Raw genomic sequence first — 26468 nt, 5'->3', positions numbered from 1 at the left:
CTGTCTTACACTACACACAAAAATAAGCTCAAAATGGGTTATAGACTTAAATGTGAGACCTGAGATCATAAAACTCCTAGAAGAGACGATAGGCAGTAATCCTTTTGACATTGGCTTTAGCAACATTTTTCTAGATATGTCTTCTTAGGCAAAGGGAACAAGTCAACTATTGGGACCAGCCCCAAATGAAGTCTTTGCACAGCAAAGGAATGAACAAAATGAAAAGGCAACCTATTGAATGGGAGAAGATATTTGCAAATGACAATTCCAATAAGGAGTTAATATCCAAATATACAAAGAACTTGCACATCTCAACACCCAAAAAATCCAATTTAAATATGGGCAGAGGAACCAAATAGACATTTCCCCAAAGAAGACCTGTAGATGCTCAACAGACACATGAAAAGATGCTCCACATCACTGATCACCAGGGAAATGCGAGTCAAAACCACACTGGGATACCACCTCACCTGTCGGAGTGACTGGTATCCAAAAGATAAGCAGTAACAAATGTTGGCTAGGATGTGGAGAATTGGAACCTCTTGCACTTTTGGTGTGAATAGAAGTTGGTGAAGCTACTGTGGAAAAGAGTATAGATGTTCCTCACGACATTAAAATAGAAATATCATAGGATTCAGTAATTCTCCTACTGGGTACTGACCCAAAGAAAATAAAGCCACTAATATGCAAAGATATATGCACCCCTATGTTGACTGCAGCATTATTTATAAAGCCAAGACGTGGAAGCAGCTCAGTGTCCATCGATGGATAGACGGATAAAGAAGGTGTGGTGTGGATATACAATGGAATATTACTCAGCCATAAAAAAGAATGAGATCCTAGAGAGTATTATATAAAGTGAAATAAGACAGGGAAAAACAAACACCCTGTGATTTCACCTGTGGAGTCTAAACGTGTAATCCCAAAAACCAAATGAATGAACAAATAAACAAAAGCAGAAACCAACCCATAAATACAGAGAATAAAATCGGTGATTGCCAGTGGGAGGAGAAGTAGGAGAATGAGCAAAAAGGGGTGAAGGGGAATGGCGGGCGCAGGCTTCCTGTTATGGAAGGACTAAAGCCTGAGGACAAAAGGCACAGCATAGGGAACACCGTCAATGCTATCGTAATGGCAGTGTATGAGGAGAGATGGGAGCGAAGCTTCTGAGCATGGCCTCACGTACGGAGTTGTCAGAGCCTGTGTTGTGCACCAGAGACTAATGTAACATTCTGTGTCAGCTGTCCTTCAAAAAAAAGGAAAACAAGTAAGTGCAAACTGTGTGAAGCCAATTGTAGTCTGATACCATTTACGTAAATTGAAAAACACGGTATATGATATATTCATTGGATATATGTATCTATGTAAACATATTGAAAAGGTTCTATAGAAAAATCCCCATCAACCTACAAAAGTGATTGTATCTGAGGCTGTCGCAGTGACATTGTCTGGACTGCCTTTTCTTTCTTTTTTCTTTTTTTTGATTTTTTAAAAATTAAATTTATTTATTTTCAGCATAACAGTATTCATTATTTTTTCACCACACCCAGTGCTCCATGTAATCCGTGCCCTCTCTAATACCCACCACCAGGTTCCCCCAACCTCTCACCCCCCCCACCACTTCAAATCCCTCAGATTGTTTTTCAGAGTCCATAGTCTCTCATGATTCTTTTCTTTTTTTAAAAAAGGAAACTGTGCATGTCACCTATCTGAGATTTAAATAGGCATATGCACGAGGTAACAATGGGCTGTACCTGTGTAGTGTAAATGTGGGTGAGTCCTACATTATTTTCACTCTTCTGTATTTCAAACGCCTTAACAGCTCATGACAACCAAAAGGAAATTAATTTCAACCTTTGGGCCAAAGGAAAAAACAAAAGCGAAAGTGTAGGTTATTTTAAAATACGAATAGAACAGTACCAGTCAGAGCCAGTGAGCACAGACAATGCAGTGTTTGGAGGGAAATTCCTAGACCCCTGCACTGATCTGGTAACGTATGCACAAAATAAACAATGAAGCATGGACAGAAATGAAGTAAGGGTCTAAAGTTAGAGAAAAAAATCTAGAGATGGAGGGAGATGAGGAAGTGGAAAAGCAGACATTAGAAAAACGAGGAGCTGTCATTTAGCAGAGACTCATTATACCACAGGCTCATGATATTAGATATTTTCATGAAATGACCACCTCGCCATCCGGGATGTGCTGGGGGACTAAGGTAGTGGGGCTGTGGCCGAGGGATAGAGACCGGGAGGCTGCGTTGCTTATACGGCCCCAGCCAGCTCCCTTGGGAGCTGCCAAGCGGCCAGAAAACGCTAATAAAACACAGGCTGTGAAGGGACAAAACAGCACACAGACTCAAGAAAGAGGGTTGAGGTACTCGGTTGGCCCTCTAGAAACAGGGAGTTGGGTTCTTACTTCGTTTTACACACCAGCAACAATGGCAGATGGACCAAATATTCCAGGGTAGGAAAAAAAAGATCACAAAATGAGACAGAAACCTTTGTGTTCTTCGGGTAGGCAGGCCTCTCTAAAGACAATGAGGTGGCAGAGGAGAGGAAGAGAGTTTACAAAAAAGGAAAAAGAACCCCCACAAATGGATCTTGTATCTTTGAAAAGAGGTTCTGCCTCATTTATGGGAAGAGAAATGTAGACACCACTTATTTTTTTAGCTATCATATGGGCAAAGAAAAGTAAACTCTCTGAATACCGTGTTGTTGGGGAGTTGGGGAGTAGAAATCAGCAGGACTCCTTTCCAGGCTGTTCCGTCTCATCAGATCATACGGCCTTTGGACAATCATTGTGTTCCCCGGGGCTGTTACCCCACAGATGTCCTCTGCAAGGCCCTGAAGTCCTTGAGCAAGGACATGCCTGTTTGATGCAGCAAATGATTGGAAACAACCCACGTGGCCCTCAGTAAAGGACAGGTTAAGTAATTTATGGGATGGCGCCACAGCAAAACACAAAGTAGCCGAAAGAACGAGGTGGACCCCCATATCACCGCTCGGGGACAGCCAGCGTGCTAGAGATGGCGGGGTGGGCTGCCACGTGAGTTCCAAACAAGAGGCTCAGAGGAAACAAGAGGCCGGCAAGCTGGCAGGTGCTAAAGGTGGGTGTGAGGCAGACAGTGTTTCATGATACTCTTTTCTCCAATTTTGAACATTCAAAAATTTCCAAGTTTTCAATAATTTCTCTCTGCAGAGAAAGAGACAGTGGCTTTCACCAGTATTCCCAGTTGCAGTTACAAAAGCCTAGTAATCCTGCTCACTTCTGGCAAAGGAAGCCTGGGGCAGAGTGGGAGGGAGACCAGTTGTTAGAATCTAAGCAACCTCTGTTCTGTTGGAATCGGTAATCATGGGCATCTATGACCTGTTAAAAAACATAAAGGGTAAAATCAGCATTTTTCTCAAGTACGGCTTGCGTGTTTCTCATAACTTTCTAAATGAGTGGAAAGCAAACATCCCTTAGAAAACTGTGACCACTGAATGGCTTTCCTCTGCGGTTCCTTCTCTCCAGAGAGATACAGGAAATAGATGTTTTTAAAGACAACACACGGGTTTGTCACATGAATAACTGGTATAGGATATGAAACCAGAGAAATTTCAGTTAAGATTCCTAGAAGTACTGGGCAGGTGGCAAAGAGAGGTCATCAGGAGTCCAAGACCTTGGTAGCTACATTTCAGATTTACAGGACGAAGGGACTCAAATTTTTATGAATTCGTGACTCACGGAACGTGACGGCCACAGGGGAATAACCGATAATGGGATGAGACTTATTTTTTACTACTTAAAATTCACATTCACTTGGCGTGTTTTTCTCGCATCTATTATGTTCAAGGGACTGGACTTGGGTGTGCCTGGGGATGCATGACCCAGTCTGTGCCTCCTGATATTGGGCAGAATAGATGACAAGGTCGCCCCTGAGGCAGCAGGTGAGCACGGAGGCTCACGGGAGGACGGCGGAGAAGGTCAGACAGGAGGCTGCCTCGGACAGCATCTGGGCAAAAGGGGGAAATTTGGAAAGCAGCGAGCAGGCATGGTGGGGTGCAGGGGGGCACAATTTCCAGCACTTGTGCTCAGCTATTAGCTTTTGGGTTGCCTGGCTTAACGAAGGTTTTTAGAAAGATCAGCTTCGTTGTATTTCATCTCACTTCCTTGGGAGAACATCTTGACAAATGGATTTCCTTTTCTCATTACATATCAGCATTTCTGATGAGAAAGGATCTAAATCATCAGATTTCCAGGCCCCATGAGCGCTGGTTTAAATACCAGACACCCACACAGGCCAGAAGGGTACAAGTCCTTATTCATTCCAACGCCGAGTTCATTCTGTTGAAAAGGACTTGGAAAGTCAGGGCTCCGCCTCAGAGTCCAGATTAATTCATTTTGCTCACATCTATATCCTAAAGCGTTTAGGAATGAGGAGCTGTTGTTTACCAGGAACAGCTGGGGGTGCGGGGGTGGAACTGCTCAGCACCCCTTCTGTGAGGCTGGGGGTGGGGGTGGGGATTTGGAGCGCCTTGAAACAGACATTGTAACCCACACCCCCACCCCAGACCACTGAAGAAAGCTGTTGTTCTGCAGCCCTCTTAGTCCACAGAGACGGCACTGGAGGAGCTGGTCTCGTTTGACAGAACATGGCTGGTAGTATGTTCCACAGACACAGACAAGGCGCCGATGAGGAGAAGCGCCTGTCAGAAACACGGAACCGACCATCTCCACCTCTGCGGAACATGCACGTTCAAATATCGACTTCTTGGTATTTGAAAACGCGGCCCCAGGACCGCTCTGATTCTGAGCAAGGACCAGCTCCAGGAGAGACGAGTCAGGACCAGAAGGACCCGAGCTCGCTCGCATCGCAAGCCAAAGGACAGAGAAATACAGGACTCTCATGTTACAGACGCACGCCTCTACAGGACGCCAGGAGGTCCGCCCCCCCTTCCCCCTCAGCACCTTGTATCTCTGCAGCAAAATGGGGGCAAAAATGAGTTCCACACGGCGGAGATGGTCGGCGGTCTGAACTAGGCTAATCTGAACAGTCTTCAGCCAGAACAGTGTCTGCCTCCCTCCTCTCCAGCTACCACCTGTCCCAGACTGCAGGCAGCGAACGCGGTTTTGCCACCACTGGGAGCCTTTCTACCAAGCTGTTCGGCCTCACTGGACCCGGTTCCATCCTCTGCAAAATGGGGCCAAGGGGCATGTCAGCTCCCAGGCTCCGGGAGAGGGTCGGAAATGCCCATAAAGACGCTTGGCTCAGGAATGCCGGCCACGTCATCGGTGTTCAGTAAATGTTTGCCGTGTTACACTGATTTAAAATAGAAATAGAAAGCTCTTTATACCAAGACAATTAGTAAAACCGCACACCCAGACACATACATGCCCACAGAAATACACTTCTATGCCATTCGGTTTTGAGAATAAAAATAGCAATGAATCCTGTCGCCCCCGTTTTGAGGACATTTCTGCAGTGCAGAGAAGCTGTGCCAGAAATAGGGCTGGCAAGCATTCTCAGGGGCCGACCAGCTCTTTCAGGAAAAGACTCTGATTCAGCAAAAAATCATTCTCAGGAGATCCAATTGTCCTTTTTTGGTTCTTATTTTCCTGAAGAAGCTAATCTGACTAGAAAAACAATCTCAGCCAGTTCAGTATTATAATTCACTGATAAGATTGCTCAGAGGAAAAGCACTTGCTAGCATTTTCCAGGAAACTAAGGGCTTAAAGAAATCAACAAAAACGACCCTGGGCCAAATATCCTCACACAGCAGCATGTATAGTTCAAATGCCATTTCATGGGGCAAATCTTAAAATAAAATACAGATAAAAGAGGGACCCTTGCATGAAGGTTTTGCTCTTTAGAAGAATGGCCCGGCTACGGACTGAAGGTGCCTCTTAGATTCCCTTTAGAATCCTGGCACATTTCAGTCTGACAGCCGAAAATTGCATTGCAATCTGCTGCTACTTAGTACAGCCCTCTCTAGACATAATTTTCTGTGAGCAGAAATCTTTTTTTTTTTTTTTTGACAGAAATATCTATTTCTTAGATGTGACATTGAACACATTTTTATTTAAACTTTAAATGACTTCATTAAGCCAATTAATCAGAATAAACTGCATAAAGGCATTCAGGAGGAGGACACAGGGGGTCACAGAGGTGTGTGACTGCCTACAGTTGTACCTTGTGTCGTTGACATCCTTGAAATCTAATGAAAACCCCCAAAAGTTTGTCCCCATCTTGCTCTCTTCTCTTCCAGGAGCAAAATTACACACACTGATGCCTGGCAGTTGAGAATACGAGTGGTCTTCCTATCTTGCAGGCTTTGGCGGGTCGCACCTCACTGTTCAGGCTTAGGTGGCTCGAGGCCTTCTCTTATGTGACAGGAGGTCGCTCGGTCTATGCCCAAACTCTTGTCATTTTCCCTGTGTGGCGTCTGTGTACCCGGCTGCTGCCTGCCTCCTCCCCTGGGCTCCTCTTCCCGACCCGGGTTGGGATCCTCTCCAAGCATCTCAGACCTGACTCTGCAGGCGCTGTCCTCCCCCTGGACATCAGCCTTGCCTCCCTACCCGGGACTGGCTGGAGGCCACCGTGATGATGGTCTGCCTGCTTCCCTGAGAGTTTAAGTAGGTCAGAGGGCACCAGCACACAGATATTTCCCCTCCAAGGTCCCTAGCTCACCCAGTGTTTCTGGGGCCTCCCTCCCTTCTGGAAGTCAGGTCAGTTGACTTCATGAACCAAGTGTGTGGTCCAGACAGTGATCCTCTGGCTGAATTCTGTGCAGGTCATCAACTGCCAGGTGTCTGTCCCTCCTGTCCCAGCCCAGGGGTCAGGCCGGAGCCTGCCATCTCAAGTGGCTTCTTCCCAAGAACTTCCTTTCAGACTTCTGCTCAAGACCCACACTTGCTAGGTGCTGTATCTTCTCCCCTTACTACACATTATTCTATTTTAAAAAATGATCATAATGATAATATTGACTTTTTTGGCGGGGGGGGTGCAAAGTTGAGTGATTTTTAACCCTTTCATGGAGAAAAACAACAGAGAATATCTTAAGAATGACCATCCCCAGAAGGGCTCTAAAGCTTTCTGGGATCCGTGCACAGACTTCCTTTCTTTCCTCTTCACTTCCTGCCAGACCGAGATGAACCACCCAGCAGCAGGACCCACGGAAAAAGGCACCTGGTGCTTCCAAAGTGGCCTGAAAGATGGAAACGTCTTTCTGATTGGTCTGATCCCTGCTGCCCTCCCCTCAGACCCAACACACACAAGGGAGCCTTCCTGCAGGGCAGGGTCAGTGCCACGCTGGGTGTGGTATTCTGTGATGCTCCCCAACGACACAAGGCACAACTGTAGGCAGTCATACACCTCTGTGACCCCCCTGTGTCCTCCTCCTACTCTCCTGTTCCCAAGCCCGCCTTCTGCCTTTCATGCTCTGGGGGAACTTGGCAAGTCAGCCAGCAGCCAGATGGACGTACTGCCTTAAGTTTTCTCTAAAATAGCTGGCAGGATGAAAAGGAAATGAAGAGTTTGTTTCTTTGATCGAGGCCAAGGAGGTAGTTGAGAAGTTTGTGTTCCAAGGGGCATTTTGCTGCAAAGGAAATGGTACCCGGGAAGGGGACGTCTGTGGACAAGCCGGGGAGCGGAGTCAGACGGCCTCGATTTGTATAAATCACACAGAATGCTGGACAGAAAGATCAAACATTTAGCCTTTCGATGTGAGGTAGATATCGTGTTTACGGTAACATTTTCCTTCTGGAAGGTTCAGATGGTAAGTCTGGATGAACGACGCATGGCTAGCCATGTAGCTGTGTGTTTGTCAGGTTGTGGGGGACCGGGCACGGGGACTCAAAAGTGCAGTGTCAGTCAGTGGATTCGATCTGTGCTGCCAAGAATAAGCCACCTCCAAACACAGCCCACACCTGCATGGAATTAATTCCAGCTCTCTACGTGCGATGGGGGAGGAAGCGTGAGCTTAATCTATATCATATGTCTCGGAAAAGCTCCAGACAGACACCAGCCTGGAGTGAGAAATGTGGATTTTTCAGTTCCTAATGTTTAAAGGGTAACATTTCCTTCATTTCATAAAACAGAATGAAGGCCTTTTTCGGGGCCTGTTTTTAAAGGAAATCTTGAGGGAGAGACTTCTGTAGGCATTGGCTGCTGTCAGGAAAAAAAGATACCAGCAAGTGGAAATATTTTGCCTCAGATCCCATGGTCTGCTAAAGACAGTCCCAGTTTGACGTGGTGCATAGGCAAGTTGTTTAAAGAGAGACATAAAAAGCCTCAGCATGAGGGAATCCATGGGAAAAGAGCTGGCAGGCTCTGCAGATATCTGAAATTTACATGCAAAGTATTGAGTATGGGTGCATTTTCTGGGGGTTCATAGCTTTCATCAGATTCTCGAATAAGTCCATCACCTAGAAAAGTTTAGGGCATGTTTACTGCCTTCCCCCAATGTAAATCCGAGACAGGTCAGAAAAACAACTGTAAAGAACTCTCAACAGCCAATAAAATAAACAGAAGAGACTAGAGGTAGACCTTGACTGATAGTGAAATGGAAGGGGACTTTGCAAGCACAAAGAAAGGGGAGAATTCACACAAAAGACAAATACATTTAACAGGCAAAACTGGAATTCCTTTTACACCCTAAAATATCATAAGTAAAATTTAAAGGTAAGCCAGGGAAAGGTTTGCAATAAATACCGCAAGAGGGAAAATGCTCTTGGTAAGAGGATGAACTCTTATGAATTGGGAGGAGCAAGTCTCTCCCAAATAGAAGAATGTAGGCCAAGGGCAGGAACAATTCACGGAACAAATACAGTCAGTAGCAGCTCCATGCTGGAGCTAGCTGGTCCAAGCTCATGTCAGCCAATTCTCTACTCCTTGTTTGGTGAGATTACGTTGATGGCCTGAAATTGGCCACGGTGGGATTTTTTGCAGCAGAGAAATCACTGACAGATTAAGGCTTTTTTGTTTTTTGAGGGGGCAATTTAATGTTACACCATTAGTTAACAGCTATGTAAAACGCAGTCTAAGTGTGCCAGTAATCAGAGAGATACAGAATGAGATGAGGTCTGGACAAGACGGAATAAGCCCCCTTCACACCATACCTCCCACAAATTACAACACAAAAGTCTGGAGAAAGTCCATAGAGCAACTGAGACTCTGAAAGTTGGAGAAAAAAATAAATGGACTGGCTGTCAGACCTCAGAACTCAAGGAACTACCCAAGAGTGAGCTCTTGTTTTTGTTTTTTTTAAAAGGCCTTCTGGCTGCAGCCAATAGTTGGGGAACAGGGTAACTCAGTAAGAGCGAAACATCTTGACTGTACCCGACCTTACTCCAGTTCCAGGTGGGAAGCAGAAAAAGCCATTTCCTCTGCCCCCCAATTGGTCACCACATCCTGGAGATGGCAGAGCCCTGCTTCCCAATCCTGCTTACTATAACAGGCCACATCTCTTCCCTGGAACAGAGACTGTGGGCTAAACTTTTCAGTAGATTTCCAATCACCATAGAGGCGAGAAGGAAGTGGAACATTTTTCATATGTCAAAAAAGAATAGTCAACCCAGGATTCTATATCCAGTGAAAATATCCTTCAGGAGCAAAGGTGAAGTAGACATCTTTGGATGAAGGAGAACCAAAGGAGCATGTCACCATTGGACCTGCTTTAACAGAATAGTTAATGTTTCTCATACAGGAAAGAACTGATAACAGAAAGAAACTGAGAATATCAGGAAGAAAGGAAGATGAGAACGGGTGGATAAGTGAGTAGAGGTAGTAGACCAGTTTTCAGTTTTAGAACTTTGTTTTAAGCAACTCTGCTTCATGGTTGCAAGCAAAGTTATAGCACCTGAAGTGGTTCTCAGTGCACATAAAGGCAACACTTAAGACATCTATGTGATAAATGGAGAAGGATAAAGAGACCTCAAAGGTGGTCACTTGAAGTGACAACGTACCGATACTAGTAGACTGTGATAAATTACATCCATATGGTATAACCTTTAGAGAGACAGTTTTTCAGTCAGGTGATTTTGTCCACCTGGGGACATCTGGTGAAGTTCAAAGACATGGTTCCATGTGCAACTGCCATCTTGGTAGAAACGAAGATGCTGCTAAGTGTTCCACAACATACACGACAGTCCCATAGAACAAAATATTACCCAGCTCCAAATGCCAACAATTCTGAGGTTGTGAAAGCCTGCCCTATGGCAAATTACACAAAGACATATCTTAAAACACTGTAGATCACTCAACAGGGAACACTAAAAAATGTTCAACCGACCTACAGGAATTCAGGAAAGAGGAGCACAATAAACAAAAATCAGACGGAGCAAACAACATTAAAATGGTAGGTTCTAACACAGCCATAATTACATTAAAAGTAAATGATCTAAACACACTTATTAAAAGACAGTGACTGACAGAATGGATGACCCAGCTACATGTGGTCTCTGAGAAACTCATTTTTAATACAATGACATAGGAAAAGTAAGAGTAGAAAGGTGGGAAAAGACACATCTTGCAAACATGAATCAAGAGAAAACTGAAGTGGGTATATGAGGATGAGATAAAGTAGACTTTAGAACAAAGGTAAATACCAGAACCAAAGAGGGCCAGGACATAATGACAAAAGAGTCCATTCACCAAGAAAAAACAACAGTCTTAACTCTGTGTACCACAAACACCAGAGCTTCAACATGCACGAAGGAAAAACTGATGGACTGAAAAGAGACACATTCATCATTGAAGACATCAACATCCCCTTTGAGTAAGCGACGGAACCACTAGACAGAAAAAAATGAGTTTTTTTTTTTTTTATATATCAATTTGACAAAGCTTTGAAATGGTAAGACTTAGAACCAGCAAAGTCATGGAGATAGAGATGCTCTGTAATAATCTGGAAATACAAATATACATAGGGGTCCTGAAAAAAGGATTAAAAGGATTATAGCACTTTTCAACCCAATATTTTCATTTTTAGGAAGATCTCTTAAGGGAATAATTAAAGTGTCCCAAAATTTATCTGTCTGCATCTTCACAACAGAACTATTTAGAATAGAACTTAAAAACATCCAAACTTGCCCACTAATTGGCAAGTGCTTAAAAAACTATTCTACCGGGCGCCTGGGTGGCTCAGTGGATTAAGCTGCTGCCTTCGGCTCGGGTCATGATCTCAGGGTCCTGGGATCGAGTCCCGCATCGGGCTCTCTGCTCAGCAGGGAGCCTGCTTCCCTCTCTCTCTCTCTCTGGCTGCCTCTCTGTCTACTTGTGATTTCTCTCTGTCAGATAAATAAATCTTTAAAAAAAAAAAACTATTCTATCTACATATATAGTGCTATTTTTAAAGAGACATGTTTAAGAATTTTTAGTGCTGTGGTAAATAGGAATGATTTTCAGGCAAAAAAGGAGTCTGTAAAACAATGTATATACATAATAATCTAAATTATGTTAAAAATACATGAAATTCTTAAATACAACAATTACTAGAAGTATGACAATGATAATAGGGAAAAATTATCAGGGATTATGTCTCTGTGTTTCTCATGTGCTTGTTTTTACTGTCTGCCCACCTCAAATTTTAATCCCGAAGTGATGTCTTATTCATGGTCATAACAAACAGAAACCATCAACTTCTAAAACAGCATAAAAATGAGATAGATGACAGATACGGAGGATGTAATACTGTGCTGCATCTGGGAGGGAGAGACTTAATGGATGGTAAAAGTCTTGTGAGTCATTTTGAAAATAAAAAAAGGGTAAGAAAGTATGCCCACCAATATTCCTGAGTGACCATCTCTTTTTGTTTTTAAATATTTTACTTACTTGGGGTGGGGGAGAGCACAACCAAGCAGGGGCAGAGGGAGGAGAAGCAGACTCCCCACTGAGCAGGGAGCCCAATGTGGGGCTCAGGACCCTGAGATCATGACCCGAGCTGAAGACCCGCGACCACCCTGCGACCCCTGAGGTGACCATCTCTGATTTATTGTGCAGGCCCTATTAGTAGCAGCGTCCTGTTCTTCTGAGAGTTTGGATTAGGTGGTAAGTGGGGCAGCTGCCTCAGCTATTCTGAATGCACAGATATTCCTGATAAAACACACATATTGTGACTATACCGAGCCCTGTACTAAATGCTTGCCATGGCTTATCTTGTTTAACCATCCAAGGAGCTGAGTTATCTGCATTTCACGGAGGCCCTGGCAAGCAGACCAACCAGAGGTCAGCATGTGGGCGGGTCTGGACTTGAATGACATCTATCACAAGAGCCGCGAGGGCATACCTGGGCCTGCCGGAGTGCAGGGCTGGCCGGCAGGGGTCTGGCGGGGACGAGGGGCGCACGAGGAGCCTTCTGGAGAGGCGGGAGCACTCGCTGAGGAGAACTGGGTGGAGGGGCGTCATGGGCTCGGAGGGGCCCGCTGATGTCCACGTTCTGACATGGGGGCCATCTCCTGGTATTTTCCTGTAGAGGGGAGCAAAAGCCATGGTGTCATGGGAGTCACCATTCCCCGGGAGGGGGCGGTGCTTATTGGTCGTCCATTCTCCCGAGAGGGAGCCCATCACTACTTGTGCAAACTTCACAGCTGGAGCAGAAGCACCCTCTGACCCAGTCTGGAATAGCGGGATCCATTTCTCCAGGAGTTTTAAAAACTGGTTCATCAACAAATTCATCAACAAATAGGCCCAGGACACCTGGGCAGGCACCAACAAGCATGACGACACAGACCACATCTGAAGGAAAGGATGGAGGAGTTATGAACTGAGGCAGCGGGTGGTGCCCTCCAGGCTCAGGGAGAACCAAGGGAACCCCTGGGAAGGACGATGGAGGCTTCTGGAAGCCAGCTGAGGTGAGGGGCCTGCACCTGGAGGGTCACCTCCTACATGGTGCTCCTGCTTTTAGGGCAGATCAGAACAGATGCCTCACGCCCCCACCCTCCCTCTTTTCCTCCTTTCTCTTTTTCTAGAAACAGCTTTATTGAGGTTCCCAGAAAGACGGCTAATTGCACATAGTGGAACCGGGTGAAGTGGGACCCTTTGACATGTGTCCACACCAGTGGAACCATCACAACGCGCAAGGTAATGACATACGCCCACCGTCACCCTTGCCTCCCACTCCTCCCTGCCTCCCCTTCCCTGCAACTACTGGTCTGCTTTCTGTCACCGTGAAATAGTTTGCATTTTCTAGAATTCCACAGAAACGGCATCATAGAGTGTGGACTCTTCTTTTTACTTGGCATAATTATCTCAAAATTCATCTATGATGTCATATATATTAATAGTTCATTCTCTCCTATTGCTGAATAGCATTCCATGTGTAAATAGACCAAAGTTTGTTTATCCTTTTACCTGTTGTTGGAAATTTGGGTCATTTCCCATTTTTTGGCTCTTCGAAAGAAAGCTGTGTCTTTGGCTCTCACCAGCAAAGCTGGTGGTTCTTGCTATATAGTCCTACATTTGGGGCTGAGAGGTGGTAAAGCGTATTAGGAACCCAGTTCTCTAAACTTTTTATAGCAACGGAGATAAAATAGCTTATGATTTATCAAATAAGTGATAGTTCTATTTAAAATCATTTGTCATTTCTTGACACCAACACTGTCACGCATAATTTGGACTCTTGTTGAATGAGTCCAATATTCAAAAATTCTCATGCATATGGCAGAAATACTTGATGGGGACACCTAAATATTGGAGTGGACTCTGGTGATAATTCACAAGGAAGCAGGAAAGGTCAGAGCCAGGAGGCGGCCAGCAAGTTAGGGACTTGGGGTTTGGACCAGCTCTTTGAAACCACAGGCTAGAGTAGACAGAGCTTACACAGCCCAGAGCTGGAGCAAAAGGGGCCCAGTCATGGGCTCCCTGTAACTCTTAGAAATGCATGGGGAGGTATAGGGCCAAAGATGATTCAGACCTTGCTGGCAGCGTCTGAAACCATAGGAGGGGCCCAGAGGCAGGAACCTGCTTGGGAGGCAGACCCAGTGGGCCTCCTGGGAATTAGGTCTGGGTGCTTGGAGGGATCATGGCCCATGACGTACCACATAGTACATCACACCGGGGACATCGCCTCAACTGGATCTCGGAGAGCTTCCATGGGGCACAGTGGGAGTGGAAGGAGCCCCCAGCCATTACGTCACGAAGTGGGTGGACTCCACATTTCAGGGATCTGGTCCCATCACAAACTATCTGTAGATCTCTGGGATCTATTCCTACTCAAGCTCTGTTGAGAAACCCATGTCACAAGGTGCCCACGAACTTCTCACGTTTGTCGACAGCTTACCTTCGACATGCTGGAATGTGGCGGCTTCCTCATTAGGCCTTTGCTGAGGGGGCCGAGGTGAGCCTGACCAGGGTGGGAGCCGCGAGACGGCCGTGAAGGGCGCACACACCTGCAACACAATCGCGTTACACGTGAACAGGTGCGTTTCCCCTCTGGTTGACTCGACTTTTTCTGATCTGTTCACAATCACGCTCAAAAAAATAATTGACTTATTTTAACTCAATATGGTAAACATGCAAAGGAAAAATTATCTAACATTCTTATGAGATTAAAAAATATATATTGATTTTTTTTTTCTCCCCAAAGCCACTATTCTGTGAAATTAGTTTTTGCAATTCATAGACACGTGGCTCTGAGACCCCTGGGAGTTATTTGGTAGAAAGAGGGCATTTCAGCAAGATTGTCTTCGAATACATTTAGATCCAAAGCTACCCCAGCTGACGAAAATATTTTAAGATCCTGTGTCTTGTAAAAATTACTGATATAAGGGTGGGAACCAACGTATCAGTGTGATTCCGCCTGCTTACTCATGCAATGAGCAGCAAACAGTCTGACGGGAACGGAAAGGAGGCAGCTGGTCTGGCAAAGATTTTAAAAAACCAAAACAACGGTTTTACTATCTAAAAATCTGACCTCTTTCTTCGCTAAGGAAAACAAAGTGAGAAGAGGAGCCGTTGCCCGTGCGTTGATGGCAAATGCCGTCTCTGGAAAAGATGACCCAAACCCAGCGTACCTTAGCTTTTCAATGGTGGTTTTTTTATCTGTAAACAGCAGGCGAATTAATGTCTTCCTTTTCAGATAAACTACAAATCCAGCGGCAAGAAGACAGAGGATGGCCACCAGAATTCCTATGGTTAAACCTTGGTTATCTGAAACAAAACACATTTTGCTCAGGCAAAGAGAGTCATGATGAAATACGGGAAGTATCAGGTCGTGGCCCTCACGGCCACGCGCGCTCTGAAGGAAGGAGCAGGAATGCCGTGAGGGGACGTACTGATATGTTGGTCTTAGTTCAAAGGTCATGTCTGAGGTTCAGTCTGCATCACCAGTGATGCATTTCTAATAGCTCTTGATAAACGGGAAGGTTGTCTGGCGGGTGGGACCATAGCCCTGACCACATGTCGCCGCCAACCCTCCCGCTGCCCCGTGGACATGGTGGCCACAGATGGTGGCAGGGAGCCGCTACCTCCCTGGACAGTGACCTCTCCAGCCCCCTCACAGATAAGCTCCTTCCCGTGCTCTCCCCCTCTCATTCTTTAACTCTGGGGTCTGTGTTTATTGTCTTTAGACCAAGACTCTACTTCTGGACATTGTCAAAATAAGTGAGAAAACCCCACAAAACCCATAGCTAAAAGGAAAGGCCCACGGGTTTGCTTCTGTTAGATTTCATTGTGTTTGTGACGTTAGGGACTCAAGTTACAGGTTTGGGGCAGCAAAGCCCTTTCTCTGGGAGGGGGCTTTTTATTTTCTCCAAGGGAACATCCCTTTTCTGGGATTTGCTCCCATTTTGTTCAGTACAAAGACACTGAGAAGCCCCCCTGAAGGGTGTGGAAGAGAAGGGAAAGTCAAAGCTTCAGGCTGGTTTCTGGCCACAGAAAGAGCCCCGGGGATGACCCTGCCAGGCTGAAGAGGGGCTGGATTGGCAGCTCCCACTGCTCTGTGGAGTCCTTGAGAGTCCAGATGTGGGGTTCACGGGTCTCTGTCCCCCTGCCAGCAACAAGCAGGGCGTGCCTCCCCTGGCAGGTGAGCCACAGCCCCCTCAGGCTGCTGGGGACAGCTGTGCAGGTGCTGGTCCCCCCGGCTCTCCCCACACTGCTGCTGGCTACGGTGCTCACAGGGGCTGACCGCCAGGCCCCGCCGGCCCGCTCCCGCTCTGGGAAAGAACGCCTCCCACCCTGTTTCTGGACTTCGTCCCCAACTGACAAGTCCTATCAGGGATGTGTCTCAGCCTAAGTAAGACAATCAACATATGACAGTCTTGATTCCCTTGTTAGTGTTACTGGAAAAGCCCTGCTTCTGGGTTTCTGGCCAAAATGTCATTCTTTTCAGACGAGGGCTCTGGCTAGAGTGCTGTTGTGTCTTCACAAAGCCAATGAATGAAGTGAGCAGCTATAGCACGAGCCACAATTTCCAGCTCCTCGCAATCAATCCGCAAGTCTTAAGCTGATCAATAGTTCCTAGGCCCCGCAATGAACTCGGCTGCACCATCTGGGCCACCTGCCTTGGTCTGTCGCAGTGCGTGCCATCATGCCGCTCGAGCTGGCAAACCGGGGCCCCCTGGCCCCCTCACCCGGTGCAAACACCAGGCCCCATGTGGCTGCCACGTTGGCCCACCTCCCCAAGTCCCCTGGTCTCCCCTCCCTCGGCCGCACTCTTGCAGGGTCCCGCTGGGCCTGCTCCGTGTCTCTGGGCCCTGGAAGAGTGGCTGGCGCGTGGCAGGTGCTCGAGAAGTCACGGTCAGGCTGGGGGGCAGTGGGGGCAGGGAGGCTCAGGACAGAGCTCCCCATGCCTGCCTCTTTGTGTGCGTTTAGGTGTACTTTCACGCAGTCGTGGCGGCAGGGGACAGAGGCACGGATGCTTCCTTGCTCCAGTGAAGGACAGGCGTGGGGGAGCCCCCACACCCGAGCACCGCGGTCAGTACCAGAGCGTCCTGGCCAATCCGCTCCAACCCCCATGTGGGGGGAACGGGGGCCTGTGCCCTTGTCCGAGCAGAAGCTAGCATCCTGCCAGGTGAGCACGACACACGCTTCCCACTGGCTCCAGATGTCAACCGCGGGGCAGCGAATGTGCCGTGGTCAGGGCGGAGACGTCAGCGAGCAGATGGTACACTTGCCCAGACCTGCTTCCCCACCCCCCAACACCTCCCGGAAGGACCGCTCACTAGACAGCAAGACTTTCTGGTCCTTTTTGTCCTTGCTGCGGGGCCTGGACCCGAGGGCGGGGTCGCCTGGAGTCTCTGAGAGGGACGCTGAGACCTGACCCAGTTTAAGGAGAAGGACGACCAGGAGCTCCTGACACTGTCTGCAGATGTGGCCCTGGGGCAGGTGCTCCCCTCCCCCATCCCAGCACTGCCGTCACCGCCTGGCCCCGCAGAGCAACGTTATGTCTGTCGTCTTCAAGATGTGGTGATGCCACCGCCAGTTACATCAGGACGTGAGGACATGGGGTGTCCCCTGTACAGCACGAGCCACCGAGTGAACGTCTGAGCGTGCCGGGGCTCGGGTGAGCACTGAGTGTCAGCACAAGTGGGCTCGGGCCGGCCTTCTGCACCTTTTTGTTTCTTTCCCTTTACAAGGGGCGTCGTTCAGACTCGCCTGTTCCCTGCCTGACAGGTGCTCAGCGAGAGCCGCAAGGCGCCCGGAGACCACGCGTCAAGGTCACCCCGGGAGAGAAGCAGTGGGGAGCAAGCGCTGGTGCGAGGAGGGTTTTCTGAGGGGGAGAGGGACCTGGTCTCACTCGTAGCTGTGTGGCTGTGGGGAAGTTACTGGCCTCCCCCAAGCCCCAGGTCCTTTATTTGTAAAGAAGGAAGAATGACAGTGGCTTGGGCGTGAGGCAAGTGTCGGAGGAGATGGAGCAAACGCCGCTGACGCGCAGCCCGGTGACGGCGCCGCTCGGCTGCTCCGCGCTGAAGCCTTCTTGCTCCCCCCGGGGCCGCCGGGGCCGCCCACCCAGGCTAGGAGGTGGCTCTCCAGTAGGCGTTTTAGGAGACATTTGGCCTCGCACCTCTTGGTCGCCCATGCACCGACGCGGGGCTTTACCAAGTCCTTTCATCCCACACCCAAGTTCGCACCTGTTTGGCAACGCGCTGTCGAAATGACCTTGGCTAAGCAAAGTGTCACAGGTGAACAAGGGACAGAGTCAGCCACTCAGCCAGAGCGGAGTGAGGACTCTTGGCAAAGGTCAGGACGGGACAGAGCCTGGACATGGGCCTCGGACTGTGTCGGGCCCTTGTGGGGGTGCCTGGGCTTCCCCCTGGGGGTGGTTACACCTGCACACCCACGGACCGCTGGTGAGCCCTTCGTCTTGTTGGGAAGATCTGCACCTGCCTTCCCACAGTCCCCCCGGTCACTCGGCACCCACTCCTGGGGACATGCTGTCCCTGCTCACCTGCTCGCCGGATGGGGCCACTGTCTGTGCTTCCCCCGAAGCCAAACTTGTCACAGAACGGAGGCGCCCAGTGGGCCTCGCAGTGGCAGTTCTTGCGGTTGTTACACACCTGTCCGGGCGGCGGGGGAGGGGGACACCGAGAAAGAGGAGCAGCGTTAGCGCCCGCCCTCCATGTGGGGCGGTGCTAAATCTCTGAGCTCTAATTGGCTGCCACACGGCAGCAAAGGCCCTGTGGTCAGAGTTCCCTCGAGCACTGAATACACAGGTGGGACCAGAGCCCAAGGCTGCGAACGTAACAATCTGCCTCTTCGCTGCTGTAAGGGCAGTACTGGGGACGGGGGGCATCCCCTGCCTCCCACCCCTTTCCCTCCATCAACGGCCAGGTCCTCGTTTTCTTTTTTTCCTTTTCCTTCTCTGGTGTCCTCTTTTTCAATTCAGAATCCCCCCCCCCCAAAAAAAAAACCACAATGAGAAGCCCCCTCCATGGTGAGCAACGACCCTGCTTCAGGGCTGCGGAATCTGAGCCCTCGGCCACCCCAGGCCCGACCCATGGGCACAGCCGTGCCTCCTGCAGACACGAAGTTCGGAGAGGCGGCAGACCTGCTCTGACGTCTCGTGCCTGCAACGCCCACCTGCCTGGGGAGTCTCCCAGCGGCCCCTCCCTGCCTCCCAGCCCCGCGGGCTGGCCACAGCCTACTAAACCCTGGGGTCCTCGTGGCGGGAAAGGGGTGCTGAGAAAGCCGGAGGATGGGCTTCACTCTGGGATCGGGGGCCAGAGCCCCCCAGGGAAGGACCAGCTCCAGCTCACCTGGTTAGCGGTGACCGACGGAGGAGGCGCCCCTAGCCTGAGCTGACTGTCAGACCCGCTGCCATTACTACGGAACTTACGGAGCTCCTGCATGTGCAAGGGGCACAGGAGCTAGGAAACAAGAGGGTATTGTTTCTCTGAAAATGGGGGGCATGCCGTGGGCACACTGAATATGGGCAAGTAGCTAAGAAGAGCTTCTGGCCCATCTGGAATGGGTCGCCTGCAAATGACCCCGCAGGGCTGCTCGGACCAGGAAGGATTCCGCAGTCGGGTTGCTTCTGAGCATCCCAGGTTCTCTTCCGCTTACAGAAAGGAACTGTGCATCGCAGGTGATGGGCTTTGTGTGGTTTATATAAGTCGGTGCAGACCTACAGTCAGACACTCATCCCAAAGGCCTCAGCCCTGCATCCGACTATGCTAGATGGGGCCAAACACGTACTTCTCTAAGGCAAAAATAAAATGTTTGGTGTAGATGTCTCATTTGTGATGTTTTCCTGCTTTCACTGATTTTTTTGTTGTTGTTGATGATCCAGCCATCAAAAACCCCAATTGGGCACCTGTGTGGCTCAGTGGGTTAAGCCTCTGCCTTCAGCTCAGGTCATGATCTCAGGGTCCTCAGGTCCAGGGCCTCAGGGTCCATGATCTCAAGGCTCAGGAAGATCGAGCCCTGCATTGGGCTCTCTGCTCAGCAGGGAGCTTGCTTCCCCCCACCCCCGCCTGACTCTCTGCCTACTTGTGATCTCTCTCTTTCTCTCTGATAAATAAATAAAATCTTTTAAAAAAAGCCCCAATTCCTTAAAATAAGACCGACAGTCCAGACAACCTATGATAAGTGGAAGCTATATTCCTGTAACACTAACCCCCTGCGGCACTGATGACCGAGTGGCCCAGCCTGTGCGGACACTGAGTGTCTTGCCTGTCTCTCAAAGACACTGCTGCTGACCACTACCTGCCACGCACCTGCGAGGATTCGGGCCCAGCACTGCCTACTCCATTTTGCACGGTCTCCCAATGCAAACTGGAGTCCGGTGCCCTTTTTGCACTGGCAGCAGAGAGACTGGCAGCTTTGCTATCCCCTTTGGAGGCACAGCTGGTGAGCCTGGTCTCACTCGGGGAAGGGCTGTGGTCAAGTGACTCGTCACCAAGTCACGGCAACTCTTCCGTGAGTGTGGGCCTTTCCTCTCCAGCATGTGGATGGGAGCCCAGGGATGCTGCAAGGTGAGGAGCCCAGGGTCTGCCCCCCAGCATGCCTGCTACCTGGTCCCATGACCTTGGACAGGCACTACTGCCTCTCGGTCCTGGGCTCCTTCATAATGAAGCTGCACCAGACCATCTCTTAGGGCCATTAGAAAGAAATCTATGATCCAACAAAGACATAAAAGGATTTTGTTTTATATTGACAGTTATCTATACTTGCAGTCAACAAACCGGCCAGAGATGGCATTGCAATCCTTCATAGTTACAGCACAATCGCCATTTTATGAAAACCCCATAATTCTATGTTAGAATCATTGGTGAGTGTCTGCGAGTTTTAAAAATAGAATTGGGAGCATGATTTCTGCAGAGAATGTTTCAGAAAAACAAATGAACCCCTGGCATGGCTAATCAAGATTAATATGATTCCATTGGAAATAATTAAGCCCATCAGAAAAAATAGATTATGTTTTAAACAGTTAGAGTCCTCTTCTCTCCTAAAACAATTCTCTGAACTAAAGTAACCACTTTCTTTAGCTGAAATGCATTGTGTGAGATTTCAAGAACACGTCGTCAGTATGTTCTGTCTCCCTTGGTTTAACTGCTTTTGGAAGTGTTTCCGTTCAGACCCATGCTCTGAATCTTGGTCCTTAGATTTCTTGGTACTGCCTTAGAATCATGGTCCTGCCTTAAGGTTTCGAACAGAGGAACAGCTCTGTTCGAAACCTTAAGGCAAAATCCTTTATGCAGGAAGGTGTGTTTTAAAACTACTTTGAAGATGACAAAGTCCTTTTTTAAAAATCACAGGATGCTCATCTGAAAGATAATTATGGCTCCATCTGATTTTCTTTGCTAAATAAAAGTCACATTTCTCCTGCTACGTAAAGGTCAGAGAAAATTAGTGTCTTTAGAAGAAAGCATGGAAGCGACAGCTATATTTTTTTAGAAGTTGCGGATTGCAGAATCCTTTACAAACGAACAAACTGGTGCTTTGCTTGCTAGGGACTGGCTACAGGAAGCCCACTGGGCCGCTCACCCCTCTTTGGTGACACTGCTTCACACACTCCTGAACGCCGAAGACGCTTGTGTTTTGACAGCGACGATTGAGGCAAATCTGTGGAAGAAGGAAAACGTGGTGAACGTCTCAGCCCCTTTCCAACCACATGCACCGCATCTGTGATCTCAAAAGGGAAAGCCAAGAAAGTTCGAGGAAGATGATTTTCCTTCAGCTGCTACGGGGGCAGCACAGCGATGCCCTTTCCAGCTAACTCTGACCTGGATTTGAGCACCTGCTTACGGACTTGGCACATTTCAGGACTCAGGTCAATGTGGTGCTTCATATGGTTTCATCAATTAGGAGATGAGGATAACTGATTTTTGTTTAGAGCTTGCAACAAAACCTATGAATTGCGGCATCCCCCCAGCCCCGCACTGACCCCCCTATCTGCTCCTTCCATGAAAGATAAAGAGAGAAGAAATGTACCAGCCCTCAGCCTGGGGCCTGTGCGGACTCAGAGACTCCAAGAATCCAGGTCCAAGAACCTTTTAAAGGAGATACTGACACATGGGAACGTTTCCAAATTACTGACCCACAAGCACTGTCACTGCCACATACCATTAACGGAAAGGCCCCACGGAGGAAAACAGACAGTTCCCTTGTGTTTATCAAGCCTTTGCAGGGGTGGTAGTTTCCTAAACCGTACCATGCTGGTTGCAGGAGTGTAGTCTCATCTTAAAGGTGCCTAACATACTCCAGACTCAAAGGATCAGGCCCTTTATTTCCTCTAAGACGTTACAAATTAGTGGGGGCAGAGAAAGAGAAGTCTAATTTTTAGATTGCAGAAGCATTTCTGATCGAGTAGAACCTCCCTACGGGAAGTTTGCACCAGTGACGCACTTTGAAAATAGTGCCAGTTGCCCAGGACAACTCCCAGGGCTGCTGGGAATCTTGGCCAAGGGGACTGTCACATTCCAGCTGACAAAAGAAACTGAGGCTACAGAGAACGCAGCAGGACCCGGGTCAGAAGCCCTGCATATGGGGGCCGCTCTCCTCTTAACCCACGAGCAATGAAGGCCAAGGACAGCTTTCAAAGAACCCATGTTCTGCGGGAACGGAGAGGGAAGTGCATTTACTCTTGCACATAGAGGAAAAAACTCATTGACAAATCGAGGCCTTGGAATTTCAGTGTTTAGACGCACCCGGTTCCGGCTTCTGGCTGTTCAGACTACAGTTTAAAATATCAGTGTCATTCTAATGTCAAAGCCAGAAAAGGAGCAGCTGACATGTGTGGTTAAGGAGACCCCAGGAATATACATCGTGTTTCACGTACCATCTTCCCATTTCCTTCGGGACGAGGCACTTGTGGCTCAGAGTATATGACCGGACGGGGCTGAGGGCACAGAATTCTTACCCTGGGGACTTGGCCATGGAGCTGAATCTATCTTTCTATTTTATGACTTTCTATTCTGTGACCTCCATGTTGGTGAATGATTTCATAATCCTTTTGAGGGTGGGGGTCCTAAAAAAAGGCATGCTGATTAATCCTCTTTCCTAAAATGTTTTATTAACTTGCCTTCATTTCGCCTGACGAGAAAGTCTGCTGAGAAAAATCAATGCGGCAGAATGTTAAAAAGAAACCTCAGTTTCTTGTTTTGACTTTTCATTGTTGACTTTCTTTCTAAACCCCCAAATATCCTTGTCTGCTTTCCCCCTCCTCTCCAAAAGACCTCCCTTTGGTTTCAAGCTGATTCTCTCTCTCTTCCCCTCTCCTATTCTCTCTATGGGGGTCTCTGAAAATACATATGACTTCCCGTTCCGTCCAGGTGAGAACAAGCCGTCACTGTGCCAAAAACCAAGGCCGCATTTCCAAAAACAATATAATAGGCTACTGTGTTTGCTTCCAAAGTAATTTCCTGGCTGGAAACACTCCTGACGCCCAGAGTGTAGAAATGACTTATTAACACTCAAAGACTGAGAAACCGAGCTTGATTTTCCCAAATCTGCATCTCCATGGTTAGGCCAGGATCTAGGATTTATTAACTTTGCCTTCTAGGTGCAAAGAACTGGATTCCAGAGACAAAGTTCTAGGAAGGAGCGGATTTAGGAAAACAAACCAACCTCCTGAGTCAGTTCTTGGACAGGACGTTTCTCCACAGGCCCCTTCCAGACTTACATTTATGATGCGAGTGAACATTTGGGTCTTACTTTTCCATCTGCACACTTGGTGCCGGCAAGCACAAGCCCGGGGTCCGGGAGGTCATCGCCCAAGTACACGTGGGTCCCGCGGCACAGAATCCGACCTCCTTCCTGCAGTGGGATGTTTGTTTCTATGGAGACGGCATTGGTACCAATGATGGGCCGGCTGGCACCTCCTTGACACTGGATTTTTCCACATTTAGCATCTCTGCAAGGGTGAGAACAAACAGTCCCCGAAGAGGGCAAGTCTGCAACCAGCTCTGAGCCACATGGGAAGTTCAAAGCCATGACGTGCTCGGGCCATGGGTTCCGTACCTCATCTCGCATTTGGCAAAGGAACTCTTGGAGTCTTTGCCACAGTTGCCGTACGGGTCACCTGCAGAGTTGACTCTCTCAAAGCAGATCCCGGGGGCAGGTTTAGCACCTGAAACAGAAGCCAAGCAAGGATTTCTAAGGTTTGTCGCTGACCGGCGCTGGGATTTCAGGTTAAGGGGAGATGGGTTTGGTGTGCAGAGAAATCACACCTGCACTTTGGCTGACTCCTGAAATGAGCAGGCCTGGGGCCACCTAGCACCCTCCCCGGGCGTCACTCGCGGTAAAGCCTGCATCTGCTAGCTCACTCTTCTCTGGGGCGGCTCTCCGGGCCAAGGGCATGCAGCCTTCTAGGAGATGTGGCCTGGCTATGGGACCAGACCTGAGCCAGTGCAGAAAGAAGGGAGCTAGCTGGCCTCGGGTGCAAGGGAGTGCGCTCTCTTTAATGGCATCTCCTACAATTCTGGTGAGAAAACACACGCTAGAGCGGGCTCAAAGGAATAACGATGACTATGGGGGGTGCAGGGAGAGAGGGAGGGAGCCAACAGTTAGCAGAGATACCTTACACAGCAGCTTCAGTCCTATAAAGCTCCCTCCGAGAGCAAGCCCTCGCTTCAGTTAGGGCCCATGTTAGCAAGGCAGAGAGTGCTCTCAGAGGCCAGGGAGGGACAACCCCCCACAGTCATTTTGCACGGAATGACAGTGCCCAGTAGAGAGGCATGTGAGAGCCAGAGAGCGGAGGACATAGGCATTCCTAGCACATCTTCTGGCCAGGGAAAGAGTGACCTTGTGCTTTGGAATTCACACGGCCAAAGCTTTGGAGGGTTCTTAGATCCTAGGCATAGGGACACCTGTTGAAGACGATGTGAGAAGTTCAGGGAAACGGTCCATACTTTTCAGAATAAACTGTGCCTTGTGGTGTGGGCCTGACCCACCTTCTTTCCTATACTGGTGTCCAGGTGGGTGCTCTTTCCGGTAACCCTTCCAACCGCCAGATGCCCGCCGCCCAGACCTCACTCTGGCCCTCGCCTTTCTCTGCACCCAACTCTGGGGAAGCTCCCTGCACTTCCCAAGGTGGCAACTGACTCATTTAAAATACCAGTCTAACGATGGACAAGGGAACAGAAGACCTTCTTATTTCTAAAAATTTCTCTTTCTTTAACCTGCACCTGATTCCTCTTCATCAGGCAGGAGCAGACACGATCCCCTTCTCATTTAAAAAAACAACAGACAAATCAAACCAAACAAAACCCTTGCAACACTTGAGATGGGCTGTGGGTTCAGCCATTGGCCTCTGCGGTGAGGTATCAGAGTCCCGAACCTCTCACTTGCTCATTCTCTGTTTTTTTAAAAACCATGTTGAGACACCTCTCCAACTCATTTTTAAGGGCATGACGGCAAACTGGACACAGTTTTCTATCATGGGAAAAAACCAGGTCTCTGGCTCGGGAGCATCACAGTCCTTTCCTGGCACCCCGGGTTCCTATTTCCGCTCGCAGCGTGGGTACACCACTGACCCGCACAGCTTCTGCCTACTACTACAGTCCATTTCCTCCGTGTCCTCCTGCCTTATTCTTTTCCTCTACCCACTGCAGGTGAAGAGACGGGGAGGGCGCGTCTCAGTGTCGAGCCTGTTTCTGTTTGATGGTACTTTGATCAAAATACCTGGATCTAATTGATCAGTTTTAGAAAAACTGGCATCTAGAATATACCAACAACTCAATGGTTGATTGTGTATTCACATGGACTCAATGTACTTGTTACTTACCTGTCTGGTTTTCTCTTTCTCTCTCTCTCTTTCCTTCTTTTCTTTTTCTATTCTTTCCTTCCTTCTGTCCGTCCGTCCGTCCGTCCGTCCATCCTGATGCAGACTTCATTCACACACACAGTTATTTGGCCCTTTCTGTCTGCCGGGCCCCGGGGGTGTAGGGGTTGACCACTGTGGACAAAGCCTCCTGCTTGCTCTCAAGTTGCAAGGAAAAAAGTGCAAGCAAATGGGTATCTTCCTCTCAAGTCCTGGGTTGGGGAGTGTTATGAAGGAATCAACCAAGTTGGAGGGCCCAGGGGGCTGTTGTGTTAAGCAGGCTGGTCAGGAAAGAACTCGTAGAGGGGGGACAACGGGCTGAATTCCACACCTCAATCCTACCAGGGATCCTAAGAGGCAGGTCTTATTATCCCATTTTATGGACAAGAAAACTAGAACCCAGGAGGTTAAATATGTGGCTTAAAGCCAGGCAACAGGACTGCCGGAGGTTGGAGCTCAGCCTGTCCTCTCTGGTGCTCTGAGGTGTATCAAGGCCCCACCTGGACTAGGTCCTGCATGGGCCTTGGGGATAGAGAGCAAAAGACCTGAACTGCATCCGCCCCCATTGCTGAGTGGAGAGCCATGCTGGTATGCGTGGGGAGACAGGGCAAGAGCTGTAATGGATACTCTCATGCCGCCCAAGTGATCCCAGACTTAGGCCAATGTGAGATAGGGAGCTCCTTCTGCGTGCTGTAAGGCCAATGGAAAAGGCTTCAGTCCTTCTTTCCCTGCCTTGGAAGACCAGCCAGGATAAAGGAGTGCCAGCAGGTCCCGGCGGATGCTGAGCTC

General features: G+C 48.7%; 1 protein-coding gene across 1 annotated transcript in view; it reads right to left on the bottom strand.

Moving 5' to 3' along the window:
- ADAM12 (ADAM metallopeptidase domain 12) overlaps positions 1–26468 on the bottom strand; it is a 337607-nt gene that overhangs the window by 13168 nt on the left and 297971 nt on the right. The window contains exons 15-21 of the mRNA XM_045068602.1: positions 23879–23987; positions 23573–23771; positions 21404–21481; positions 18366–18474; positions 14992–15127; positions 14259–14367; positions 12267–12446 (exon numbers count right to left, since the gene is read on the bottom strand). Coding sequence (XP_044924537.1) covers positions 12267–12446; positions 14259–14367; positions 14992–15127; positions 18366–18474; positions 21404–21481; positions 23573–23771; positions 23879–23987 — 920 coding nt within the window. The remainder of the gene's footprint in view (positions 1–12266; positions 12447–14258; positions 14368–14991; positions 15128–18365; positions 18475–21403; positions 21482–23572; positions 23772–23878; positions 23988–26468) is intronic.

Source organism: Mustela putorius, unplaced genomic scaffold, assembly GCF_011764305.1.
Source record: "Mustela putorius furo isolate JIRA1106 unplaced genomic scaffold, ASM1176430v1.1 tig00003909_pilon_pilon_pilon, whole genome shotgun sequence".
Lineage (NCBI taxonomy): Eukaryota > Metazoa > Chordata > Mammalia > Carnivora > Mustelidae > Mustela > Mustela putorius.
This window is presented reverse-complemented; position numbering and strand designations above follow the sequence as displayed.